We start from the raw sequence: 26,180 nt of genomic DNA, 5'->3' as shown, positions 1-26,180 counted from the left end.
TTGACGATGACTGCGTGCTTTTATGCCTTGAGTTGCTACCATGTGATTGGCTAATTAGATATTTGCATTAACAAGCAGGTGTACCAAATAATGTGGCCACTGAGTGTATTTTCCAAATATTGCCAGTAGAGGCTGCCATTTTGTCTGCTAGCAGGCTGGATGTTTTAGGCCGCACATAGAGATGGCAGATTGATCTTTCACTGACAAGCTGTGTTAAACTTCTCCAGGAACTGAAGGGAGATACAGTGACTAGAAGTGAAATTCAAACTTAATTACCTGGAATCAACTGAATGTGAAGAGCTTTTGTATTTCAATATTGTGGAACCCATACTGTAATATAAAATGTATTGAATTCATCACCATTCTAAGTCTAGGGCAATATTTCATATCATGATTTGTGTTATATCATGAACTGGGTGATTCTTCCTGTCTTGGAATTGTGACAGATATTTGGCTAATTTTGAGTGCTGTGTAGATGATTAGGTTTCATCATAACTGGTGAGCACTGGGTGAGCTTGTTTTTCAAAAAATGGAGGCACACAGAGATGCAGCCGCTTCTCTTGCTCCTAATAATGAAGCTAGCTTTAAATTCTTAGACACTCCTCCGAAGTTTCTAGTCAAGGATTTCAATCAACCAAAGCTTTGCAAATACGCAGCTTATAAGGTCTGCACACCATCAGAGACTTCAAAGGTAAATGCAGTGGAGTTTCCAACATCGATGCCTCTCTCCCAGACTCAATTTTTACACTCGATTCGATGTCGCCAATACTGAGCCCCTGAGCAGACCTGCAGGTGATGTAACCGGCAGCTTGGTCATCTCTGAGGCCAAAGTAAGCAGGTACTTCCAACAGGTGGACAGTCGTAAGGCTGTGGGACCGGACGACATCCCAAGGCAAGTACTCAGGAAGTTGCCCGGCACAACTGGCAGGTGTGTTTCCAGACATTTTTAATTTCTCCCTCTCTCAGTATGGAGTGCCCTCCTGCTTCAAAACATCCACCATTGTCCCTGTATCTAAAAAGACCAAAGTAATATGTCTGAACAACTGGCGTCCTGTTGCACTCACTTCAATAATAAGCAAATGCTTTGAGAGGCTGGTCAAGAACTCCAACTGCAGCATGCTGCCATCCACAATGGACTCCCAACAATTTGCCTACCAACACAACCAATCGACAGACCATGCAATAGCCACAGCTCTACACACCATCCTGACACATCTGGAGAAGAGGGATGCTTATGTGAGAATGCTGTTCCTGGACTACAGTTCAGCATTCAAGACCATAATGCCCTTCAGGCTTGACAAGAAGCTCAGAGACCTTGGCCTTCACCCTGTCTTGTGTAGCTGGATCCTGGACTTCCTGTCAGATCACCAGCAAGTGGTAAGAGTGTGCTCCCTCACCTCTACCTCTCTGACCCTCAACACAGGTGCCCCTCAGGGTTATGTACTAAGCCCCTTCCTTTACTCTGTATACCCATTGCTGTGTCACCACCCACAGTTCCAGTCTGCTAATTAAATTTGCTGATGACACTACACTGATTGGCCTAATCTCAAATAATAATGAGGCAGCCTATGGAGAGGAAGTCATCACTCTGACACAGTGGTGTCAAGAAAACAACCTCTCCCTCAATGTTGCAAAAACAAAGGACCTGTTTGTGGACTACAGGAGGAATGGAGACAGGCTAACCCCTATAGACATCAATGGATCTGGGGTTGAGAGGGTGAATGGCTTTTCCTCGGCATAAACATCACCGAGGATTTCATGTGGTCTATATCTACCATCTGTATGGTGAAAAAGGCACAACAGCGCCTCTTTCACCTCAGATAGTTGAAGAAGTTTGGTATGGCCCCCCAAATTCTAAGAACTTTCTATAGGGGCACAATTGAGAGCATCCTGACTGGCTGCATCACTGCCTGGTATGGGAACTGTACTTCCCTCAATTGCAGGACTCTACAGAGAGTGGTGTGGACAGCCCAGCACATCTGTAGATGTGAACTTTCCACTATTTGGGACATTTACAAAGACAGGTGTGTTAAAAGTGCCCCAAGGATCATTGGAGACCTGAGTCACCCCAACCACAAACTGTTCCAGCTGCTACCATCCGGGAAATGGTACCGCAGCATAAGCACAGGAACAACAGACTCTGGGACAGCTTCTTCCATCAGTCTATCAAACTGCTTTATTCGTGCTGATGCAACTGTGTTTTTATGTTATATTGACTATCCTGTTGTACGTATTTATTATAAATTACTATAATTGCACATTTCACTTTTGAACGGAGACTTAACGTAAAGATTTTTACTCCTCGTGTATATGAAGGATGTAAGTAATAAAGTTACTTCTAACCTGCCGGCAACAGAGCTAATAATGATGCTCAGAGGACTGGGGCTTCTACTGTCACAAGGCCCAGTAGCAGAAGTCTAGCCTTTGTGTCTCAGCTGAGCAAACTCCAAATAAAAGCAGTGCAAGAGGAAGCAGAAACATGGCAAGAGAGCCAGGGCACTAGCTAAGCTAAGACCTAAACTGACCAGGCTGGCTGTGCCATCACTTTTCCTGGCCAATGTCTGTTTACTAAAAACAAAATGGACTGACTGAGACTGAACCCACAGAAAGATGAGAAACTGCTACATTCTGGCTTTCACTGAAATGTGTCCAAACAACATGCCCGATTCAGTGTTTCAACTTGATGACTCTATTCTGTGTCAATAGGACTCCCTGTTGGGGAAATCTAAAGGAGGCAGACTCTGTATGTACATCGACAAAGATTGGTGGACAAAACTGTTCTGCAGCTAGCAGTCACTGTTCTGTGGCAATTGAATATCTTACAATTAAATGCTGGTCACATTATCTGCTCAGGGAGTTTAATGTTGTGTTCATTACTGCTGTATATACCTCCCCCCCCCCCCCCCCCCACCCGAGTGCTAATGCCAAGGACACACAGTTCGCTACAAAATAAGTTCCTGGACAGTCTCTTCATAATTGCAGGAGACTTCCATCTTGTTAATTTGCAGGACATTTTACCCAAAACCTACCAACATGTCACTATCGCAACTAGGGGAACAAATAGACTGGATTACGCTTATGCAAATAGACGTGTTGCTTACAAAACCACCCCATGTCCTCATCTTGGCCTCTCTGACCACACCTCCAAAATGTTAATTCCAGCATACCAGCTGCTACTGAAATGAAAATACCTTCACAGTATGGCCTAATGAGGCAATCTCTGTGTTTCAAGATTGTTTGCACTGACTACTGGCAGATATTCAAGGAGGCTACCACACAATGAGAAGACACAGAAGGAGGAGATATATCTCATCCGTCACCGGCTACATCTTGAAGTGTCTAGCTGACATCAGTACCTCAAAGATGGTCATCTCACTGCCCAACCAAAAGCCCTGACTGAACACAGAGATGCGCTACTTGTTAATGCCTTCAAGTCTGCAGACAAAACAGTTCTCAGAGCATCCAGGAGGAACCTCCTCTTAGGCATCAAGAGGGCAAAGGCCACCAAAGCACAAAAAATTCAAAAAATGTGTTAATGATTCCTGGCATATATGGCTGGGCACAAGGGCATTACTGACTATGCAAGGAATAACAGCATCATCTGTACCAGTGACACCTCCCTCCCTGGAGACAGAATTCTAATAAGGAATTTGGGGTTACCAGGGAAACATAAGTTGGCTGACTGCTGGGTGGCTAGGCCTTACGCAATGGAGAGTCAGATGCCAAATGTGCCAATTTTTCTGGTGAATGAAGCCAGAAGATGGGAATGGGCCTGTCAAAAGTCTCCATGAGAACCACCTTTTACCTCTAGGACAGGAGGGACACTTTGACCCAGAACCTGACATGGACCCTACACCTAGTAGGAGGACTCTGCACCGAAGGGGGAGAGCAGAAAGACAATCCGTGGAGAGACCTGAAGGGGACCTAACCACTGAATGCTGTACAGACTCAGAGGATGAGGAAGTGGGGGTGTGGTATATGTTACCTTATGCAAACTCCCCAATAATGAAGAGATTCCCGAAACTCCCCATGCTGGTGTAGATGTAACCGGGGTGAGGAGGTGGGGGACTAGAGTGGGCAGGGAGGCTTGAGGTTGGACAATGGAGGGAAATGGGTTCAAAAGGAATTGGGCATGAAGCTGAACTCTGTCAGGTAACAGGAGGAGCTGAGTTGCTGTAAGGCACGAGTAATGGACAGTAGGAGGTCTCTCCAAATAGACAGGAAAGATCCCAAGGAGTTGAGACTGAAGAAATAGATGATGGGATAAGGGGGTCTCAAAGAGTCAGGAAACTCCCAGACAGGCTGGCCTGTGTCACACTGGGAGACCAGAATGTTGGTTTGGAGTTCCTGACATCATGAAATTCCTTTGTGTTATTAATGATGGGTTGATAAATTTCAAAGTCAGGAGGACATGACTATTTTTGGTGGGGTGAGCGTGTCATGCCCTGGTAAAGATTTTACTGCTAATGTTGTAGGGTATTTCATGTAATGGTTTTCTGTAAAAGCAGTGTGTTCTGGTAGTGTTGGGGTTACTGTTAAAGATAAGAGTGCTTAGGAATGTTGTATCATCCAATCAGAAGAGTGGGACTGGGAGAAGGTTCTAGAGAATGCTGTGGGAGAGGTTTTGTGACAGATACTGAGGCGGGTCGAGGTCTTTTTGGTGGGAGATAGAGAGAGAACCGGCCATAGGAATTGAGCTGGCAGGAATGTGCAGTCCGATGGAGCCCAAGAGGAGGAATTCTACTGAGCATCAGTGAATAGGAGTTGGTGCCGTGAGTACATCGGACACGACGGCTTTCGGAAGATTTGAGCTTAAACCTGTACACATTTGACTGATTAATTATGATAGGACCTTTTTGTTTTTTTTCTTTCTTTTCTTTAATAACTCTCATCAAGTTAACATTCATAAATATACTTCCTTTATAACTGTATGCTGTGTCCAGTCTGTTATTTCTTGCTGCCAGGAGATTGCATGGGGGCAGTAAGTTGCACAGAATTCACACAGACCAGGGTTCGGGTAGCCGAGACATCCCAACCTCGCAGGTTTGGCGGGTCACAAATCATGTCGACCCCAGGCATACTGAGTCTGAGAAAGGTGGTTTTCCCACCCGAGTCCAGTAGCTGTTAGCAAGGGGCTGATGAGCTGCATCTCGAGAGATGCCCGATCAAAAAGGGGTTTCATATTTATTTAGAGATATATGACTGTTTTATAAAATTGCTTTTATATTTATATTTATTAGCACTGAGTAGGGTACAAGATACAGTTTTGGAATGTGGGAAGAATCTAGAGCACCTGGGGAAAACCTACACATTCCACGAGGAAGGATGTACAGACTCCTTACAGAGGATGCTGGGATTGAACTCTGGGCTCCAAGCTGTAATAGCATCACAGTAACCACTGTGCTGTCATGGTTAATATCATGAAGTATCCCTCTCACCTTATGACCTGTTTGCCCCACTCACATTATGGAAGTGGCTATGGATTATCCACACCAGCCACAAGCTATCAAACTGATCAACACCTCTACCCATTATCCCAGCCCACTATCATTACATACATATCACCAAACATCACTTTATGTGCATACAGTCTATTTATATGACAGTTATTTGTACATTGTGTTTTATTACATAACTGCCCATTACACCATTGGCATTTAGGGCAGCAATGAAGGTCCTCCATGTCTGGCACACCGCCTCTGGCTTCCTTCATTGTGTCAGTAGCTTGCTCTCGGTTTTCACTGCAGTCAGTTATGCAAATGGAAGTAATGTATACTTTAAAAAACTAAAAGAATTTAACTGATGAGAAGTATGCTTTTACTTTGTGGACGAGTCCCGGGTCGAGACTCAGGAATACTGTCACACTCAGATGTAGAAGGATTCTTTATTGCTGTTTCCATAACAATTTTGTTTTACCAGTCAGGGTTGTTAGCCCTGAGCTGAACCGCTGAAACTGGAGGACTGTTGGACCACTCTTAGTCTGGCTTCTACCCTTTGACCTGTTTGGCATGGGTGAATCTACCAAGAGACAAGGCACGAAGCCCTGACTCTAGCCAACATAACTCTCTGTGTCATTGAGGCCCACAAGCCTCCAAACCCAATAACAAGGTTGTAGTCCTCTTGGAAGATTGTTTTATAAGATTGCTTTTATATTTATATTTATTGTGTTTTATTTTTGTTATTTCAGTGTGTTCTTTATGCTTATTGGGGTTTTTATGCTGCATTGGATTCACAGTAATAATCATTTTGTTCTCCTTTGCACTTGTGTACTGAAAAATGACAATAAACAATCTTGAATCTTTTAGCAAAAACCTCAATACATAACAACAGGGAAGTTGCAAGGTTATATTGGTATAAGGTAATAATGTTGCTCTGTAAGAACCTGATTTTCGAAGGTTTAATCTACAACATGGAAAAAGACATCTCTCTTCTGGATGGTATTTTCTTGTTTAAGGAGGTCTGCCTCATTTTCTTAAAAAAAATTACCTTTTCTTGGTACTTGTGATTAATGATGGTATCAGTTTTGCATGCCCTTTGCATTTGATTTTATCAAATTGTCCACAAAGCTGAGCATACTTCTCATTAGTTAAATTCTTTTAGTTTTTTAAAGTATACATTACTTCCATTTGCATTATACATATTTGTTATGAGCATCAATTGCTACCTTGTCTATTGTATAACTAACTGCACTCTGCTTCAAAAATGTAAAGAGAAATTCTGAGAGACATTCTGTGAAGAGCTATTGAATAAAACACAAGTCCCTTGTTTGAGTTTCTTGTGTCTACAATGAACTTCATCAGAAGTTACACACCTACAGAAATTATGTATTTTACACTCCTAATGGGAATGATATGGCAAAGGATCACATGCAAAGTGGTTGCATGTGTGTGTTGGTGGGGTTAATCCTAGCAATTGACAGTGGATCGACGCTGGCCAGAGGTACAGTCAGTGCACAAAGAGAAAGGCAATTCCTGCTGAATTTGAGGCTGATAAGAAGACATGCTTAGCGTCTGTAAGTGGAAAGCAGTATGAAATATTCCCATCTCAGACCAGTTACATTTGAAATCTTGGTAATTCTGACAAATATGGAGATTTTCTTAAAGGCAAATAACATTGAAACAGAAGATAAGGATGAAAATGAAACCATTAGCAATTAGAAGAAAGCACTGTCAGAGACTGTAGAGACTTGTACCTTTTGAGCACACATTCAGATATCAGGAAAGATGATTAACATATTCTAAACAGTAGATACTATTTTTGTCGCTGCAAGGGTACAGAATGTGACATATTTGGTGCAAGTACATGAACAGGTGTGAAGCAAGATATGAAGTGAATTCAGCTCAGAAGCTGAGAATTAATCACCAAAACAAGGGTGTGTAAATGAAGATGCAGGCTGGTGATATTGTAGGAAATGTAAAGCAAGGCCAGAAGAACTCATGATGTAGTCAGTATTTGTCTATTGGAGAAACTTGTGGATAATATAGAAGATCTGGCCATTTGATATGTCGGGAGTGTAGAACACAACTCCGTAGATCATCAGTCTAGGTCAGGGTGTGACTATAAGATTATTCCTGTGTGGCCATAAAGGTTATATGGAAAAGGTGTGGACAATCTTTTGATAGTAACGAACAGGAACTTGAGATAATTGAAGTAAAACTGAATAGACTAAGGGCTGTGCACCACATAGCACACAGAATAGAGGGATATCTTTGTCTCATTTGATGCAGAGCATACATCATCTCAAGTTGAACAATTTCTGAAGAGTAATTTGGTAAGAAGTAGCATTTCACTTCTTACCAGCCAAAATAAGGAATCAGAAAAAATCAGTTTGCATGCAAAGGTTTTGAAGATCAGCTCATGGGAGGGTGATTGAACATAGCCATAAGAATAATAATAGCCATTCTTCAAAGGATGCCACATTTCATGAAGACTCAGGACATGATTGAGTGTTGCTTGCCTGATTGGGAACAATATGGAGAAGAAAGAAATTTTGTGGTGGTTTGGAGATAGAAGATGATTTAATGTAGAAATAATGGAGCTGTATGGTTTAAAGAATTATCTCATGGAGATTGATGAGGAACACTGTAGACTTGCTTCTTCTGTATGATACAAGGAGAGTAGTAGGGAAGACTGTATGCTCCAAGGTGTTCCAATCATGAATCGTACAATGTAGAAGGAATTCATAATATTTCTGTGGAGATTTAATATGATCCAACATTACTGGATCCAGTGATGGATGCCTGAGTAGATCCCTGAGTTTAAGGTAAGTGACAACTAAACCATTACATTGATCTTGGGGGATGTAAAACCAATAAATTTGGTAAATACAATAAAATCTGATAATCTGGCATGCTTGGACATTAAGAGAACCAGATTAGCAGATTTAATTCACGAATTTATGTTACACAGTGCTAAAGTAAATTTTCCAGTGATCCAGCTAAGTTTAAAGAGTAAACAAAATGAGGCTCAATGATTTTACACAAAGCACAGGAACAAGGCTGCAGTGAACTGAAGGAGAGCATAGTAAATATCTCTTGGTGTGCCATATGCTGAACTGTGAGGAATTCTAAATTGTCGGATACTGGATTGTCAGAGCTTTACTGTATTTTATTAATTTTTAGAAAAGTGAAGCAGTCAATGGGGGAAAAGGCAAGAGACTGGGGGGTGAGAGGAAAATGGATCAGCAATGATGAAATGGCAGAGCAAACATGATGGGCTAAATGGCCTAATTCTGCTCCTATGTCTTATGGTCTAATATCTGTATAATTGATATTTTACAGTTGTCATCCCTCTAAGGGTTTATGTCATAAGGCTGACCACTCTCCATGCTGCAAAAGCATGTAATGTTCCAGAGGCATTCTGAGAGGGTCTCTTGAATAAACTGAACACATCTTTTGAGCCTTTTGTATTTCACATCTTAACAGTCTGTGCACTTTATGTAGACTTTTCAGATGTTAAGGAGCCACTGACTATGCATATTTGGGTGTAGACCAAGGGTGTAGCTATGGGCACTCGTATGGGCCCTAGCTATGCCTGCCTCTTCGTGGGTTATGTGGAACAGTCTATGCTCCAAATCTATACTGGTACTGCTCTCCAACTTTTCCTTCGATACATTGATGACTACATTGGTGCTGCTTCCTGCACCCATGCTGAGCTCGTCAATTTCATTAACTTTGCCTCTAACTTTCACCCAGCCCTCGAATTCACTTGGTCCATCTTGGACATTTCTTCTCTCCCCTTTCTCGATCTCTCGGTCTCCATCTCTGGAGATAGACTATCCACTGACATCTTCTATAAACCCACTGACTCCCATAACTACCTTGATTATACCTCTTCCCACCCTGCCAAATGCAAAAATTCTATTCCGTATTCCCACATCTGCTCCAAGGATGAGGCTTTCCGTTCCAGGACATCCCAAATGTCCTCTTTCTTTAAGAATCGTGGTTTCCCTTCTGTCGTCATCAACGAAGCCCTCACCTGCATCTCCTCCATTTCCCGCACTTCAGCCCTCACCCCATCCTCCTGTCACCACAACAGGGACCATGTCCCCCTCGTCCTCACCTATCACCCCACCAGCCTCCGAATCCAGCATATTATCCTCCGCAACTTCCACCACCTTCAACAGGACCCCACCACTAAGCACATCTTCCCTCTTTACCCCTCTCTGCTTTTCGCAGGGATCGTTTCCTCCGCGACTGCCTGGTCCACACGTCCCTCCCCACAGATCTCCCACCTGGCACTTATCCCTGCAAGTGTAAGTGCTACACCTGTCCCTACACCTCATCTCTTACCACCATTCAGAGCCCCAAACAGTCCTTCCAGGTGAGGCAACACTTTACTTGTGAGTCTGTTGGGGTAATCTATTGCATCCGGTGCGGCCTCCTCTACATCGGCAAGACCCAACGCAGATTGGGGGACTGCTTCGTCGAGCAGTTACGCTCCGTCCGCCACAACAGACAGGATCTCCCGGTTGCCACTTACTTCAACTCTCCCTGTCATTCCCATTTGGATATGTCCATACATGGCCTCCTCTACTGTCATGATGAGGCCAAACTTCGGTTGGAGGAACAACATCTCATATACCGTCTGGGTAGTCTCCAGCCCCTTGGTATAAACGTCGAATTCTCCAACTTCCGGTAATTCCCTACCTCTCCCTTCCCCCATCCCACCTTCACTCTGTCTCCTCTTCTAGCTGCCTATCACCTCTCATGACTCTGCCTTCTTCTACTACCCATAGTGCTTTCCCCTTAGATTCCTTCTTCACCTCTCCTGCCTATCCCCTCCTTGCTTCCCCTTCCCCACCCCTTGATCTTTCCTCTGATTGGTTTTCCACCCTCCCCCCACCTTCTTTATAGGGCCCCTGCCCCCTCCTTCTTCGGTCCTGACGAAGGGTCTCGACCGAAAACGTTGATTGCTTCTTTCAATGGATGCTGCCTGACCTGCTGAGTTCATCCAGCTTGTTTGTACATCTTGATTTGACCACAGCATCTGCAGTATACTTTGTGTTTACTATGCATATTTGGCACCATTTATAGATGTGTACATTTAACGCCATCGCTGGTAGCCATTATGTTGGTGCACAGATGAAAGAACTTTGATGCCATCATATGTAGATGGATGGAGATATGATATGTCTTAGATTTCCTTCTTAGTTTTGCTGAAAAGCCGATTACAGAGAGATGTCAGATTTTATCTCTTTATGATTTTCTTCACTGAAGTAAGATTATGAGTTGATGTGGATGAGGACACAAATATTCTTGGTTCTATTGTCGTTCATGGGGGCTCACATTGTCTGAAAGTTCAAACATGAAGAAGGGGAATTTAGGTTAGGTGTATGGAAACTTAATATGCCAAGACTTACTTGATTCAACAAAGCAAGAAAATTTGGAGAAAAGTGTAAAATAATGTGCATCATTTGGGAATGTAGTTGGATTACTCTGTCAATACTGAAAAGCATGTTAAATTAAATGGATTACCATGTGTCTTAAATTAACTTTGATTGCTGATCAACTAATATAGTATGGACTCTAGTTCTATTTTGTTTTAGTTAGTTTGTTTTTGTTTCTTCCTACTCCTTCAGAAGTTATATTGTATATTCTTGCAACCCCCACCACCCAATATCTATTTTTTGTTGTATTTGTCCTATTTATGTCTTAAATATGTTTTGTAGGTACAAACCTTGACAATATTTCACATTAAGGAAAACAGTTTTATGCTCTTGACAAATTTCTTCACATGTGGTATATTTTTCCCTTGAGCAACAGCATTTGTTAGAACAAATACAGCTTTTACAAATACATGTTTGTGAGTATGAGTGAATTCAGACCCATCTTGCTATGCTGCCTGTCCTACTGAGTTCCTCCAGTGTTCTGTGAGTTGCTTTAGTTCCAGCATTTGCAGTCTCTTGTGTCTCCATCTTCCTGAAGCATTTTGTTCCAAACTTTGAACTGATTTCACTTGACCCGATTTAACTGCTTATGGCATAGAGGATGGATGATTCTACAAGAATAGAAATCTAAAGAAGTTTAGAAAAACATTTACCTTCAGTCTGATTACTGATTTGACATTAAGCTGGTTTCAACTAATGCAGAAATCATTGCCTCTACATTGTCAGGAAGGCTCTGGTCAAAACTAAAAATTTCTCAAACCTAATTAAGAATTTGGTATGTTTTGTATGATGCAGTTCAGCAGAAAGGGCTTCATTATTATCAAGTGCTTGTTTGGTAATAAATGAGAAATACTCAAAATGTACTTCACAGAAAGATCACACCAGAAATAAGAGCTGCAACATAAAACATATAACATTCACTTAAAACCCGTGACTTGACAGAGTATTAGACTGACTCTAAAGTGCTGAACTCGATATGTCACTAAGGACCATGCTCATACTTATAATGAAGCAGCCGAAGATGGCAGGATCTAGGACACTCCCCTGATATTACCCTCACCCTTGGTGAAGTAAAGCAATTTGGACACTTTGAAAAGGATGGATGAAAAAGGAACCTGTCTTCCATTGGACTGTAATCATTTTGTTGTGTTTCTTCTTGATTGTACCAGTACCAGGACTAAGGGGTTTATTAAGTACATAAGAAAGAGAAGAAAGTAAATCACTTTGCTTCTTGTGCCTTCTCCAGCACTCAAAAAGATCATTTAATATTGTACATCATCACTTTCCTCCACTCTATCCCTTAATCCAAACTATATTGATCTCTTTGTCAAATATAGTCTGTGATCAACACTCCACAGCTCTTTTAGCTAGAGGTTTCCAAAAAGTTACTGCTCTCAGAACTAAGCAACCATCCTTTGATTTTGGGGCTTAATTCCAGATGCAGATACCACAGCCAAGAGAATCATCAGTCTTGCATCTCACCTGTTAACTCCATGAGAATTTTGTTAACATCATGTATTTATTTAGCTGTTGTTTTTGTATTAATCATTTCTGCCTAGTGCTTGAAGATCCTAACTTTTCCAGTCATTTCTGTTTATTGAAAAGTAGGCCACAGTTTAACTCAGTTGCAAAACTGAAATGAAGCATTTGAGCTACAAGGTTAATTATATACATTCCATTTTAAAATTCTCTCAGCTGATAGGTTCCATGTTGAAACCTAATCAACTTGAAATCCAGTCCTCTCCTTAGATTCTATTTAATGTAAAGTTCTCTTCATGTTAAACTTGAATGATGTGGTGAGTTTAAACAGAGATTCAACCATGATCTTGCAAGAGCAAAAACTCTTGAGATCCATGGGGAGCAGCAGGAATTTGGCATCTGGGTACAAAGCTTATATTTAAAAGTTGAGACATATTAAACATAATAAATGATAATTACTTGTCACAAATTTTAGATGTCTAAGCACTTTCATTTGCAACAATAGCAAATGGATTACTGATTTTTTAATTTTTGAACAAAGTCTTATAACTAGTTGCAGTGCAACATCCTTGACAGTTTCTGCAAATTTCTTTTACAGAATTTTGTTTATTCCTGAGCATGGTTTATAGCAATAAAAATCCCATTTTCTGAGTCACATGTCACAATGCAAAACAGGAACAGTAGTGGTTTATACTGCATTCTGAGTCTATTCTAGCTGTGAATTAAATCCATAAGACACAGGAGCAGAATTAGACCATTCAGCCCAATGAGTCTGCTCTGCCATTTTATCATGGCTAATTCATTTCCTTCTCAGCCCTGTTCTCCTGCCTTCTCCTGTAATCTTTCATGCACTGACTAATCAAGAACCTATATACCTCCACATTTAATACACCCAGTGACCTGGCCTCTACAGCTGCCTGTAGCAACGAATTTCACAGATTCACCCCTCTGGCTAAAGTAGTTACTCCTCATCTCTGTTTTAAATGGACATCCCTTTATTCTAAGGCTGTGCCCTTTTGTCCTAGACTCCCCCACCATAGGAAACGTTCTCTCCACATCCACTCTATTTAGGCCTTTCAACTTTCAATGGGTTTCAATGAGATTCCCCCCCTCTTTTTTTAAATTCTAAAGAACAATTCAGCACAGTACAGGCCATTTGGCCGACAATGTTGCACCGACCCTTAAACACTCCACCTTAAATTCCTCCATATACCTGTCTAGTAGTCTCTTAAATTTCACTAGGGTATCTGCCTCCACCACTGACTCAGGCAGTGCATTCCACGTACCAACCACACTCTGAGTAAAAAACCTTCCTCTAATATCTCTTTTGAACTTTCCTCCCCTTACCTTAAAGCCATGTCCTCTTGTATTGAGCATTGGTGCCCTGGGGAAGAGGTGCTGGCTGTCCATTCTATCTATTCCTCTTAATATCTTGTATACCTCTAGCATGTCTCCCCTCCTCATCCTTCTCTCCAGAGAGTACAGCCCTAGCTCCCTTAATCTCTGATCATAATGCATACTCTCTAAACCAGGCAGCATCCTGGTAAATCTCCTCTGTACCCTTTCCAGCACTTCCACATCCTTCCTATAGTGAAGCGACCAGAACCGGACACAGTACTCCCAAGTGTGGTCTAACCAGAGTTTTTATAGAGCTTCATCATTACCTCGCGACTCTTAAACTCTATCCCTCAACTTATGAAAGCTAACACTCCATAAGCTTTCTTAGCTACCCTATCTACCTGTGAGGCAACTTTCAGGGATCTGTGCACATGTACCCCCAGATCCCTCTGCTCCTCCACACTTCCAAGTATCCTGCCATTTACTTTGTACTCTGCCTTCGAGTTTGTCCTTCCAAAGTGAACCACCTCAAGTTTCTCTGGGTTGAACTCCATCTGCCACTTCTCAGCCCACTTCTGCATCCTATCAATGTCTCTCTGCAATCTTTGACAATCCTCAACACTATCCGCAACACCACCAACCTTTGTGTCGTTTGCAAACTTGCCAACCCACCCTTCTACCCCTACATCTAGGCCATTAATAAAAATCACGAAAAGTAGAGGTCCCAGAACCGATCCTTGTGGGACACCACTAGTCACAACCCTCCAATCAAATGTACTCCCTCCACCACAACCCTCTGCTTTCTGCAGGCAAGCCAATTCTGAATCCACCTGCCCATACTTCCCTGGATCCCATGCCTTCTGACTTTCTGAATGAGCCTACCGTGTGGTACCTTGTCAAATGCCTTACTGAAATCCATGTAGATCACATCCATTGCACTACCCTCATCCATATGCCTGGTCACCTCCTCAAAGGACTCTATCAGGCTTGTTAGACACGATCTGCCCTTTACAAAGCCATGCTGACTGTCCCTGATCAGACCATGATTCTCTAAATGCCGGTAGATCCTATCTCTAAGAATCTTTTCCAACAGCTTTTCCACCACAGACGTAAGGCTCACTGGTCTATAATTACCCGGACTATCCCTACTACTTTTTTTGAACAAGGGGACAACTTTCACCTCCCTCCAATCCTCTGGTACCATTCCAGTGGACAATGAGGATATAAAGATCCTAGCCAGAGGCTCAGCAATCTCTTCTCTCGCCTCATGGAGCAGGCGACTTCCAGAAATTCCAGGAGGTAAAGACCAAAGCCATCAATTGCTCCTCATACAATAAGCCTGTCATTTCCAGAATCATTCCCGTGAACCTCCTCTGAACCTTCTCCAATGTTAACACATCCTTTCTTAAATAAGGGGCCCAAAACTACTCTAAATACTCCAAGTAAAGCCTCACCAGTGCTTTATAAAGCCTTAGTATTACATCCTTGCTTTTATATTTTAGTCCTCTCGATGCTAACATTGCATTTGCCTTCCTCACCACCGACTCAACCTACAAATTAACCTTTAGGGAATCCTGCATGCGGACTCCCAAGTCCTTTAGCACCTCCGAGTTTTAAATTTCCTCCCATCTAGAAAACTTACTTCCTTCTACCAATGTGCATAACCATATACTTCCCAAATTGTATTCCGTTTGCCACTTCTTTGCCCATTCTCCTAATCTGTCCAAGTCCTTCTGCAGCCTTCCTGCTTCCTCAGCACTGCTTGCACCTCCACCTATCTAACACCTGTCTGAGCTAATTTTCACATGAATAAATGATTTGAACATTCACCAGTCAGCAACAATAATATTTACTCTAATAGTACACATATAGTCGCTGCTCACAATCCAGGTTGAAATGCATTCATTTCCTCTAACAAATTGGTTCTGTATGATTTTTAAATAAATTATTTTGTTAGGATCCAGATAGTACAGTCAAGTCTGGATTTTGGCTGACAGGAGGGATAGCAATCTGGGTCTCCCTGCAGCATGAAATGAAATCTTTAAGTAATCTGTCCAGTTTTATATATGTTCTTGCTTTAAATTCAAGCCAACCTTTTCTACTCCCTTCACATCTGACTCTTAAATATACAGAAAGGTTTTGAAAAATATTATGTAGTGCATGACTTACCTCGTAGGGTTTCCATGTTTACAGTGATTCTGCAATGGTGGGGAAAGAGGCATAGGTTTCTTTTTGTTGAAAATTAGAGGGAATTAAAATCAAAATCTCTGGGCCAGATGCTTTCCATTCAAGAGTAAGATGCTCTGGTGGCCTCAGAGATTGAAATCACAGGGTTGTTGGGGGCTGTGGAAGTTCATAAAGACCTGTGTTAATCAACTGGCTGGAGTGTTCGTTGATATCTTTTACCTCTTGCTTCAACAATCCGTGGAATTATACTGGTGCCCAAGAAGAACGTGATAACCTGCTTCAATGTCTATCTTCTAGTAGTGCTTACTTGTTCAATGATGAACTACTTTGAGAGGTTGGTTATGAAACATACGTATTCCTACTTTGGATCACTCCAATTTGCCTACTGTCACAACAGGTCAATAGCAGATGCCATTTTATTGGCTTTTCTGTCAACACTGGGAACATTTGGACAGTGAAGATGCATATATCAGGTTGCTCTTAATTGATTACATAGATAGATAGATACTTTATTCATCCCCATGGGGAAATTCAACTTTTTTTCCAATGTCCCATACACTTGTTGGAGCAAAACTAATTACATACAATACTTAACTCAGTAAAAAATATGATAAGCATCTAAATCACTATCTCAAAAAGCATTAATAATAGCTTTTAAAAAGTTCTTAAGTCCTGGCGGTAGAATTGTAAAGCCTAATGGCATTGGGGAGTATTGACCTCTTCATCCTGTCTGAGGAGCATTGCATCGATAGTAACCTGTCGCTGAAACTGCTTCTCTGTCTCTGGATGGTGCTATGTAGAGGATGTTCAGAGTTATCCATAATTGACCGTAGCCTACTCAGCGCCCTTCGCTCAGCTACCGATGTTAAACACTCCAGTACTTTGCCCACGACAGAGCCCGCCTTCCTTACCAGCTTATTAAGACGTGAGGCGTCCCTCTTCTTAATGCTTCCTCCCCAACACGCCACCACAAAGAAGAGGGCGCTCTCCACAACTGACCTGACATCTCTGCATTCAACACTGTCATCCCCTCAAAGCTAATCAATAATGTCCAAGACTAGGCCTCAATCCCTCTTTGTCCTTGATTTCTTCACATGCAAACCCCAGTCAGTTCAGATTGACATCATCATCTCCGCCACAATCACCATCAGCACAGGTATGCCACCAAGGCTGTGTGCTTAGCCCTTTGCTCTACTTGCTTTTATACTTATGACTGCAATATTTAAGTTTGTCGACGACACTACTGTTGCTGACCAAGTCAAAGGTGGTGACGAATCAACATATAGGATGGAGATTGAAAATATGGCTAAATGATCCACAACAACCTCTCACTCTGTCAGCAAAAACAAGGGGCTGGTTATTGACTTCAAGAAGAGAAAATGGAGGTCCATGAGTCAGTCCACATCAGGGGGTCAGAGGTGGAGAGGTCAGCAACTTTAAATTATCATGTCAGAGGATCTGTCCTGGGTCCAGCACATAAGTGAAATTAGAAAGGAAACACAGTAGCGCCTCTACTTTTTTTTATATAAGTTTGCGAAGATTTGGCTTGTCATCTAAAATTTTGACAAGCCTCTACAGGTGCACAGTGGAGAGTCTGCTGCCTGGTTGCAGCATGGCCTGGTATGGAAGCACCAATGTCCTTGAACAGAAAAGCCTACAAAAAGAGTGGATACAGCTCAGTCCATCACAGTAAAGCCCTCCCCATCATTGAGCACATCTACAAAGAGTACTTCACAGGAAAGCAGCATCCATCATCAAGGACCCTTCTGTCCCTTTTCACTGCTGCTTTCAGGAGAAGGTACAGGAGCTTCAGGTCCCACACCATTAGATTCAGGAACAGTTATTTCCCCTCAGCCATCAGACTCTTGAACCAGAGGGAATAACTTCACTTATCTTCACTCAACCAAACATTGAACTGGTTTCACAACCTATGGACTCACTTTCAAGGACTCTACAATTCACGTTCTCAATATTTATTGCTTATATCTTTATTATTATTATTATTTGTTTTTGTTCTCTTTTGTATTTGCACAGTTTTTTACACATTAGTTGTTTTTTCTCTATTTGTTGTGTGTTCTCTATTCATTGATTCTATTATGTTTCTTTGTGAATGCCTGCAAGAACATGAATTGCAGGGTAGTATATGGTGACATGTATGTGCTTTGATAACAAATTACTTTGAACTTTAATACTGTGTTAGCAGTTAGGGCTGTGGTGTATATTAAGAGTATTTTTTGTAGCAGCTTGATATAAGATAAGCTTGGTTGTCACATGTACATGGAAACATACAGTGAAAATGCATCACTTGTGTCAAATCAAATCAGTGAGGATTGTGTGTACAGCTCACAAGAGCATTGAACCGTGACCACTCATGTTGTTAAGTGATCCTCTAAGTACTATGCTGCCATGCCACAGATATTCAGATGAGAACTAGCACTTATGCAGTGCCTTTCAATGTCTCAGGGTATTTCTCAAAAGTACCTTTTCATGTAGGGATATGCTGGATATGCTGAGGCCAGTCAAGCAAGTGATGATAATTGGGTATTAAATTTTAGCTAGAACATGAGAAGAACTAGCTTGATTTTCTTATTCGTACTATGGTATCATCTTCTTCAGATAATTATCATCTATAAAATAGCCATTCTGTTCGTAGAGTGAAGGATTAACCCAGATAACATGGGTTTTTTTGTGAGTATTTTTAATCTATTCTTAAGAAAATGAAACAAATGAACAGCGAGGTGTTCTTTATGAACCTAAACTGCTGTTGTTGTAAACCATGGAAACACAATAGCCCCACAGCTGTTGCTAGCCTAATCTCTTTAGCATCTTAAGAAATACTGTATGCTTATATACTGAATCATGATCAGAATTAGAAGATTCTCACTCACAAAGTCCTTTACCCAAATCAAGGGCACCACTTCAGTGTTTTTTGTTCATTATTCTCCAGGTGACTAATGCTCAATTACGTATGTTCACAATAAGTACTTCACAGAAACATCTAATATCTTCACAGTGTTGGCATATCTGTTGTAATCACACCTTTGGTCAGTATCATTCATAATTATATGCCACTTCTAAATATAGAACATATCATCATTGTAGGCCAGTCTTGTACTGCATTCAGTTATAAGCAATTCTACTTTTTGATCAATTGATTGATTTTTGGTGGCTAACAAAGCAAGATGTCATTATCTATCTTTAATTGTCTTTGAGAAAATGGTAAGTTGCCACCTTAAATCAGTGTGGTTCTTTTGGTGAAGGTAGCCCTACGTGCTCTTGAGCAAGGAGTTCCAGGATGAAGGATGGGGTGCTATGTTACCAAATTAGGATGGTGTGGGGCTTGAAGTGAGGTGATGTTTTTATGTACATACTCCTTGGTAGTAGAGGCTGTGGAGTTTGGAGATGCTGTCAGATGATGTGTACAGCAACAATTGTGTGCAATAATTGAATAAATAGGGTGGGAATCATGTGGGCTGTTTTCACCTGAATAGTGTTATTATTATTGAGAATTTTTGAAGCTGTACTTATTTCAGGCAGATATGCCTTGTACATGGAAGAATGGCTTTTTTGGATTTTGTGAAATGAGTTTCTCATCACAAAATACCCAGTCTCTGGCCTGCTCTTTATCACAATTTTTACTTGCCTGGCTCTGATTGTGTTTCCACTTCATTTGACTCAGTCTGCACTTTCTTCTACTTTGAAAAAGTAGGCAACATAATCAAGGACCTCTCTCACAGTGGTCATTTTCTTTTCTCTTCCTTCCCATTGGGCAAAGATGCACATACCACCAAGCTCAAAAACAGCTTCTATCGCACTTTTATAAGATCATGACCTCATACAATAGAGATAAATTCCATCTCTCAGTCCACTCCATCATGGCCTTGGCTGTTTATTCATCTACCTGCACTACAGCTTTTCTCTAACTTTAACTCTATATTCTGCATTTGTTTTTTTTCCCTGTTTTATACGACCTCAATGTACTTGTATGGAATGATCAGTCTGGCTGCTATACAAACGTAAGTATTTCACTGTGTCTTGGTTATGAATCAGAATCAGGTTTATTATCACTGGCATGTGACGTGAAATTTGTTAACTTAGCAGCAGCAGTTCAATGCAATACATAATATAGAAGAAATAATAATAAATAAACAAGTAAATCAGTTATAATATACATATATTGAAAAGATTTTTGAAAGTGTGCAAAAAACAGAAATACTGTATATTTTTTAAAAAGTGAAGTAGTGTCAAAGGATTCAATGTCCATTTAGGAATTGGATGGCAGAGGGGAAGAAGCTGTTCCTGAATCGCTGAGTGCGTGCCTTCAGGCTTCTGTGCCTCCTACCTGATGGTAAAAGTGAGAAAAGGGTATGCCCTGGGTGCTGGAGGTCCTTAATAATGGACACTGTCTTTCTGAGACACCGCTCCCTGAAGGTGTCCTGGGTACTTTGTAGGCTAGTACCCAAGATGGAGCTGACTAGATTTATAACCTTCTGCAGCTTCTTTCGGTCCTGTGCAATAGCCAGTACCTCCCCCCACCATACCAAACAGTGATGCAGCCTGTCAGTATGCTCTCCATGGTACAACTATAGAAGTTTTTGAGTGTATTTGTTGACATGCCAAATCTCTTCAAACTCCTAATGAAGTATAGTCGCTGTCTTGCCTTTCTTTATAACTACATCCATATGTTGGGACCAGGTTAGATCCTCAGAGATCTTGACACCCAGGAACTTGAAACTGCTCACTCTCTCCATCTCTGATCCCCCTATTAGGATCGGTATGTATTCCTTTGTCTTACCCTTCTTAATGTCCACAATTAGCTCTTTCATCTTATTGATGTTGTGCCAGGTTGTTGCTGCGGCACCACTCCACTAGTGGCATATCTCACTCCTGTACACCCTCTCGTCATTACCTGAGATACTACCTACAATGGTTGTATTGTCAGCAAACTTATAGACAGTATTTGAGGTATGCCTAGCCACACAGTCGTGTGTGTATAGAGAGTAGGGCAGTGGGCTAAGCACACACCCCTGAGGTGCGCCAGTGTTGATCGTCAGTGAGGAGGATATGTTATCATCAATCCGCACAGATTGTGGTCTTCTGGTTTGGAAGCTGAGGATCCAATTGCAGAGGGAGGTACAGAGACCCAGGTTCTGCAACTTCTCAATCAGAATTGAGGAAATGATGGTATTAAATGCTGAGCTATAGTTGACGAACAGCATCCTGACACAGGTGTTTGTGTTGTCCAGGTGGTCTAAAGCTGTGTGGAGAGCTATTGAGATTGCATCTGCTGTTGACCTATTGTGGCAATAAGCAAATTGCAGTGCATCCAGGTCCTTGCTGAGGCAGGAATTTAGTCTAGTCATGACCAAACTCTCAAAGTATTTCATCACTGTTGATGTGAGTGCTATCAGGCTATAGTCATTAAGGCAGCTCACATTATTCTTATTAGACACTGATATAGCTGTTGCCTTTTTGAAGGAAGTGGGAACTTCCGCCTGTAGCAGTGAGAGGTTGAAGTTGTCCTTGAATACTCCTGCCAGTTTGTTGGCACGGGTTTTCAGAGCCTTACCAAGTACTCTATCGGGATCTTCTGCTTTACGAGGATTCACTCTCTTTAAAGGCAGCCTAACATCAGCCTCCTGAGACAGAGATCACAGGGTTATCAGGTGCAGCAGGGATCTTCACAGCTGTAGTTGTGTTCTCACTTTCAAAGCGGGCATAGAAGGCATTGAGTTCATCTGGTAGTGAAGCATTGCTGCCATTCATGCTACTGGGTTTTGCTTCGTAGGAAGTAATGTCTTGCGGACTTTGCCAGAGTTGCATGGTCACTGACCTCCATGCAGAATACGAACCATTTACAACTATCCTTTGCCTTCTGTGGGCAAGCCAATTCTGGATCCACAAAGCAAGGTCTCTTGGATCCCATGCCGTCTTACTTTCTGAAGGAGCCTTGCATGGGGAACCTTATCAAATGCCTTACTGATGACACCTTCCATCACTTTGAGTCAACTGGATAGTAACAAGTCAGATTGTATTTCTCCTGCTTTCAGTGAACAAGACATACTTGGGCAATTTTCCAAGTTGTCAGGAGATGCCAGTGTTGTAACTATACAGAAAGGAACTGTGCAGGCACAGAGAATGATTCAGAATGTAGTAGTAATTTCACTCCAAACCCTTTAAGATACTCAGAATAGTCCTATGTTAAATTATAAAAGATTCAACTACAAGAGATTCAGAGAATTAGACTTTACCACATGAATTAGCAGAGATATCTTCTCAATATTTCTGCAAAAATGGAAATATTTTTGATGTCTAAACTAGGCCTGGCTTTGAATAACTTATATAAATAATCATTGATCCTCCAAAAAGACTATTAGGTAAATTTTAATTGCAAAAATATTTTATGAAAAGCAGGTGGAAAATTAAATGTTTTGTGCATTCAAAAGCAAGGTCCAGGATGTAAATACTGGTTCACACAAGCATCTGTTAGCTTCTCTTTGAACTTCACACCGTATCAGATCCTGCATTGGTATGTTTTGTTTTCACGTGCAAGATTCACCCACTTCAATATATTTAGGCATATTGAAACAATTGTAGATGAACCCTCTTTCTAAGTACTCAGCCCACCTCCAACGCATTGCTTCTGATGAGGTTAGCAACATATATATTAGCTTCTGCCTACTATAGCATAGTTATCACTACATATATATGCCATTACACTTCCAATTTTTTTAACTTATTGGTAATAATTGAAAATGTATGCTTATTTTGTATCTATATCAAGACTTGTCTTGAAGTAATGAGTTGCTACTGTCTTGTCAGATTTTCTGTTGAAAAAATTACATTTACTGGCAGACATTTGTAGGTCTTGGGTATTCTGTAATTACAAAAAAGGGTGTATTGATTGTAGTGCTTGATCTGAATTCTTCCTGCTTACACAGCACCTAGAATCATAGAGCACTACAGCATAGAAATGCAGCCTTCGGCTGAAATAGTTTGCCGAACATTCTGCTTGACCTACACCTGGCCATAAATCTCCATACTCCTCCCAGCATCTACTTATTCAAACTTCTCCTAAATGTTACAATCAAATTTACATCCACCATCTCCACTGGCAGTTTGTTCCATACTTGCACCACCCTCCGAATAAAGAAGTTCCCTTTAAATATTTCACCTTTCACCCTTAACCTATGACTTCCAGTTTTAGTCTCACCCAACTTTAGTGGAAGAAGCCTGCTTGCATTTACCTTAGCTATACCCTTCATAGTTTTATATACCTCTATCAAATCTCCTCTCATTCTCCTATGCTCCAGGAAAAAAGTCCTAACCTATTTCAACCTTTCCCTATAACTTTGGTCCTCTCAAGTCCCTGCAACATCCTTGTAAATGTTCTTTGTACTCTTACATCCTCAAATAATTCAATCAGCTTGTGGAAGGTATGGGAAGTCCTTAATGTGTCCTTACTAAATCTTTGACTAGCACAGAATTAAGTATAACAAAAAGCCTTGTGGAATACCCAAAAGTACTAATCTAAAATGTTAAGTATGTTATAAGAAAAAACAAAACATTGTCTGTCATGACAGAGGAATTGCCCTAAAACACTTTGAAGTGCAGTTATAGTAGTAAAATAAGAAACGTGGAATAAATTTTATGCAGAGTTCCAGAAAGTTTTATTGGGCCTAACACTTCATTAAATAAAGGGTAAGAGACTAGATTTATAGACCTTAATCATTAGGGTATTGACCTGTGTCATTAGTTGACTGCCATGGTGAAGAGAACTGGATAGATCTAATTTAAGAGCAGATTGTACGCATTTACAAAATTTAATAGAAGGGATAGTGCTAATAGAAGTCGTGACTACCAAGATCATGCAGCGTGATTTTGTTCATTATCTTCAACCTGTCTGGTATTTTATGTGGGTCAGATTCAGAGGTCCGCAGAATAATATTTGATAATCTATGGAAGCTGCAGTGGTTGAGCAATCAATTCTCCTGCACCTATCTCTCTTCAGATTGCCCTCAGGTTTTGGGATTGTTCCATTCCCGTGAACTGTTCATACCCTGATCAGTTTGCAAGACAGAAATGCGGTCGCAAAACTAAATTGCAAATGGCAGAAGAATATCGTCCAATAAATCCATCCCACAGCATCCAATAAATCCATCCCACTGGTTTCCAAAACATCTATTCATATGCATAGGCTGTACATAAGTGTGAAATGCATACGATTGTCACACAGATTGTCACATACTAATCCCTCCATCATGGTGGGAGTGTGGTGTGTCTGTTTTGTTATAATGGAAGCAAATTAAACATATATTAATCTTTTCCCCATTTGTATTTTTCTTTCCAGTTTGGTAATGAAGAGGAACAGCTGGAATGGGCAAAAAGGGAGAGTGCAAGAACAGAACGTGAGAGATTAGAGCGGTTACACAAGCAAGAACAAGAAGACCTAGAGCTTGCCATAGCACTCAGCAAAGCAGAAATGTCTGATGTGTAAATAGTGCCATGGCTCACTATATCAGAAACATATGAGCTGTAAGAAGATAGGGCAGAGAAATAGGAGAGAAGAGGAAATGATTGGACACTGGGTGTTCTGAATGTACTGGACAGTAACTGGCCAAAACCCCACTTATACAAATGGCACTGAATCAATTACATGGACTCCATTGGAGATGCAGAAGGTGATGATGCACAAAGAATGTATTGTGTAATTAAAAAGGAGAAAGAATCCTTACCATTTTCAGTGAATCGGCAATTCTGTCTGTTGTGTTTATGCACATGAAAGACTTTGATGCTGATGCTAACTAATTTTTTTTGCAATGTTGAAGAGAAAAAAAACAAACCCCTCCCACACTCTCTCCCAAAGCAAAATTATATAATATATGTGTATAAACTGCCCGGTTTGTTATTCTCTCTATTGTTGCAAAATGCCTAGTGGGTATATTCACAGACTTTAAGTGTACAGTGTCTCATTTCATGTTTTATAATACCCCCCACTCACCTTTCTGTCAAACATGCCTTAGTATTACTGCATGAATGCAGTAAACTCTGGGCAGGAATTACCCTGTTCCAGTGCGGCTTATTAATCTGCAAAGACTTGTACATTATGTCTGTTATATTTGTCTGATACACTGTTGTGTAATTGAAAAACCTATCCCATTTAATTCATTGCACATTTCTTTAATATAATAAATGTGAGGAGACATTCCTGTACTACTGGATAATTCAGTGAACTCACTGAAGTTTCACTAATTTTTGTTTGTAGTATTATGAAAATATGTGTAGAGTAACCAAGTTTTCTCATTTTCTGGTATGTTCTTCTAGTATGTCACATGAATATGCAGATTAATTTTCTACATTATAATGTGATATGCCCACAATTTTGAGCCATTTGCAAAGAAAGCAGTTGGAACCTGAATATAGTAGAAGCTAGAACAGTTAATGGTGAACTGCAGATAATCACGGGAAAAGTTATGGCATTGTTTTTAAACTTTGCACTACTGGAATGAAACTATTTAAGGTCAGGTACTACCTATTGTTTAATGTTTTCTAAATATAATGCTTCCAGTACAGAGATTTTGCCTTTGTCCTCCATATTTTAGCCTTGTATTACCATTTTCTTCCAGCTTACTGTTTTAAGTATTACTTCTGTCATCGATGTGGCAAAAAAAAATACTTCTCTGATACATGTAAGCATTTCATTACACTTCCATAACAGTTTTCCTTTGCATTTTTGTTGAATTATTTTCCTTTCATCGTGACGAATAAGGTTTAAAAACAGCTACAACGATACTTGATTCTAGTCAACTTGATGTCATCTCTACTGTGATGTAAATATTCTCTGATGATTCTGAATTACCTGATTTTAGTTAGTCCTTATCTGGCCTTTTAATTTAATAGCTTGCAGCAGAACTTCAAAGTGCCTGTTAATAATTTGTGTAACTGGGTAATCATACTATGTGATTGTTACCTGGTCTTAGCACATTAACCTCAACTGACCAAGGCTCATTTCTGTACACTGGGTAAGACAGCAACACTGCAGTTGTTTTTAAAGCTTGCTGGTCATGTTTTCCATTTATTTGAGGAGACTAGGATTGTGTGTTTCGTATGAATAATTTTGCAGTTTATGTCTTTAATATTGATCAAAAATTCTTGTACAGTGCAATTCATCAATTTAGGACTTCTCCAATCATTCTCATCAGATGTGGCTGGAACTTGGCAGGATTAAGGTTTCACTCATGAGAAACCTTTGCAGTTTGTGATTACTGTGCAGAGATTTCCTTTGGCA

General features: G+C 40.8%; 1 protein-coding gene across 6 annotated transcripts in view; it reads left to right on the top strand.

Annotated features, from left to right (window-relative positions):
* Window positions 1-25,612, top strand: part of eps15l1a (epidermal growth factor receptor pathway substrate 15-like 1a) — a 487,464-nt gene extending 461,852 nt beyond the window's left edge. For 5 of the 6 annotated variants that reach the window (XM_073068849.1, XM_073068851.1, XM_073068850.1 and 2 more), the window contains one exon: window positions 24,243-25,612. In XM_073068849.1, coding sequence (XP_072924950.1) covers window positions 24,243-24,389 — 147 coding nt within the window. In that variant the 3' untranslated portion in view covers window positions 24,390-25,612. The remainder of the gene's footprint in view (window positions 1-24,242) is intronic. The other variant, XM_073068853.1, reaches the window with a different exon arrangement.
* Window positions 25,613-26,180: the final 568 nt, after the last annotated feature.

This window comes from Hemitrygon akajei, chromosome 16 (genome assembly GCF_048418815.1).
Source record: "Hemitrygon akajei chromosome 16, sHemAka1.3, whole genome shotgun sequence".
Lineage (NCBI taxonomy): Eukaryota > Metazoa > Chordata > Chondrichthyes > Myliobatiformes > Dasyatidae > Hemitrygon > Hemitrygon akajei.
This window is presented reverse-complemented; position numbering and strand designations above follow the sequence as displayed.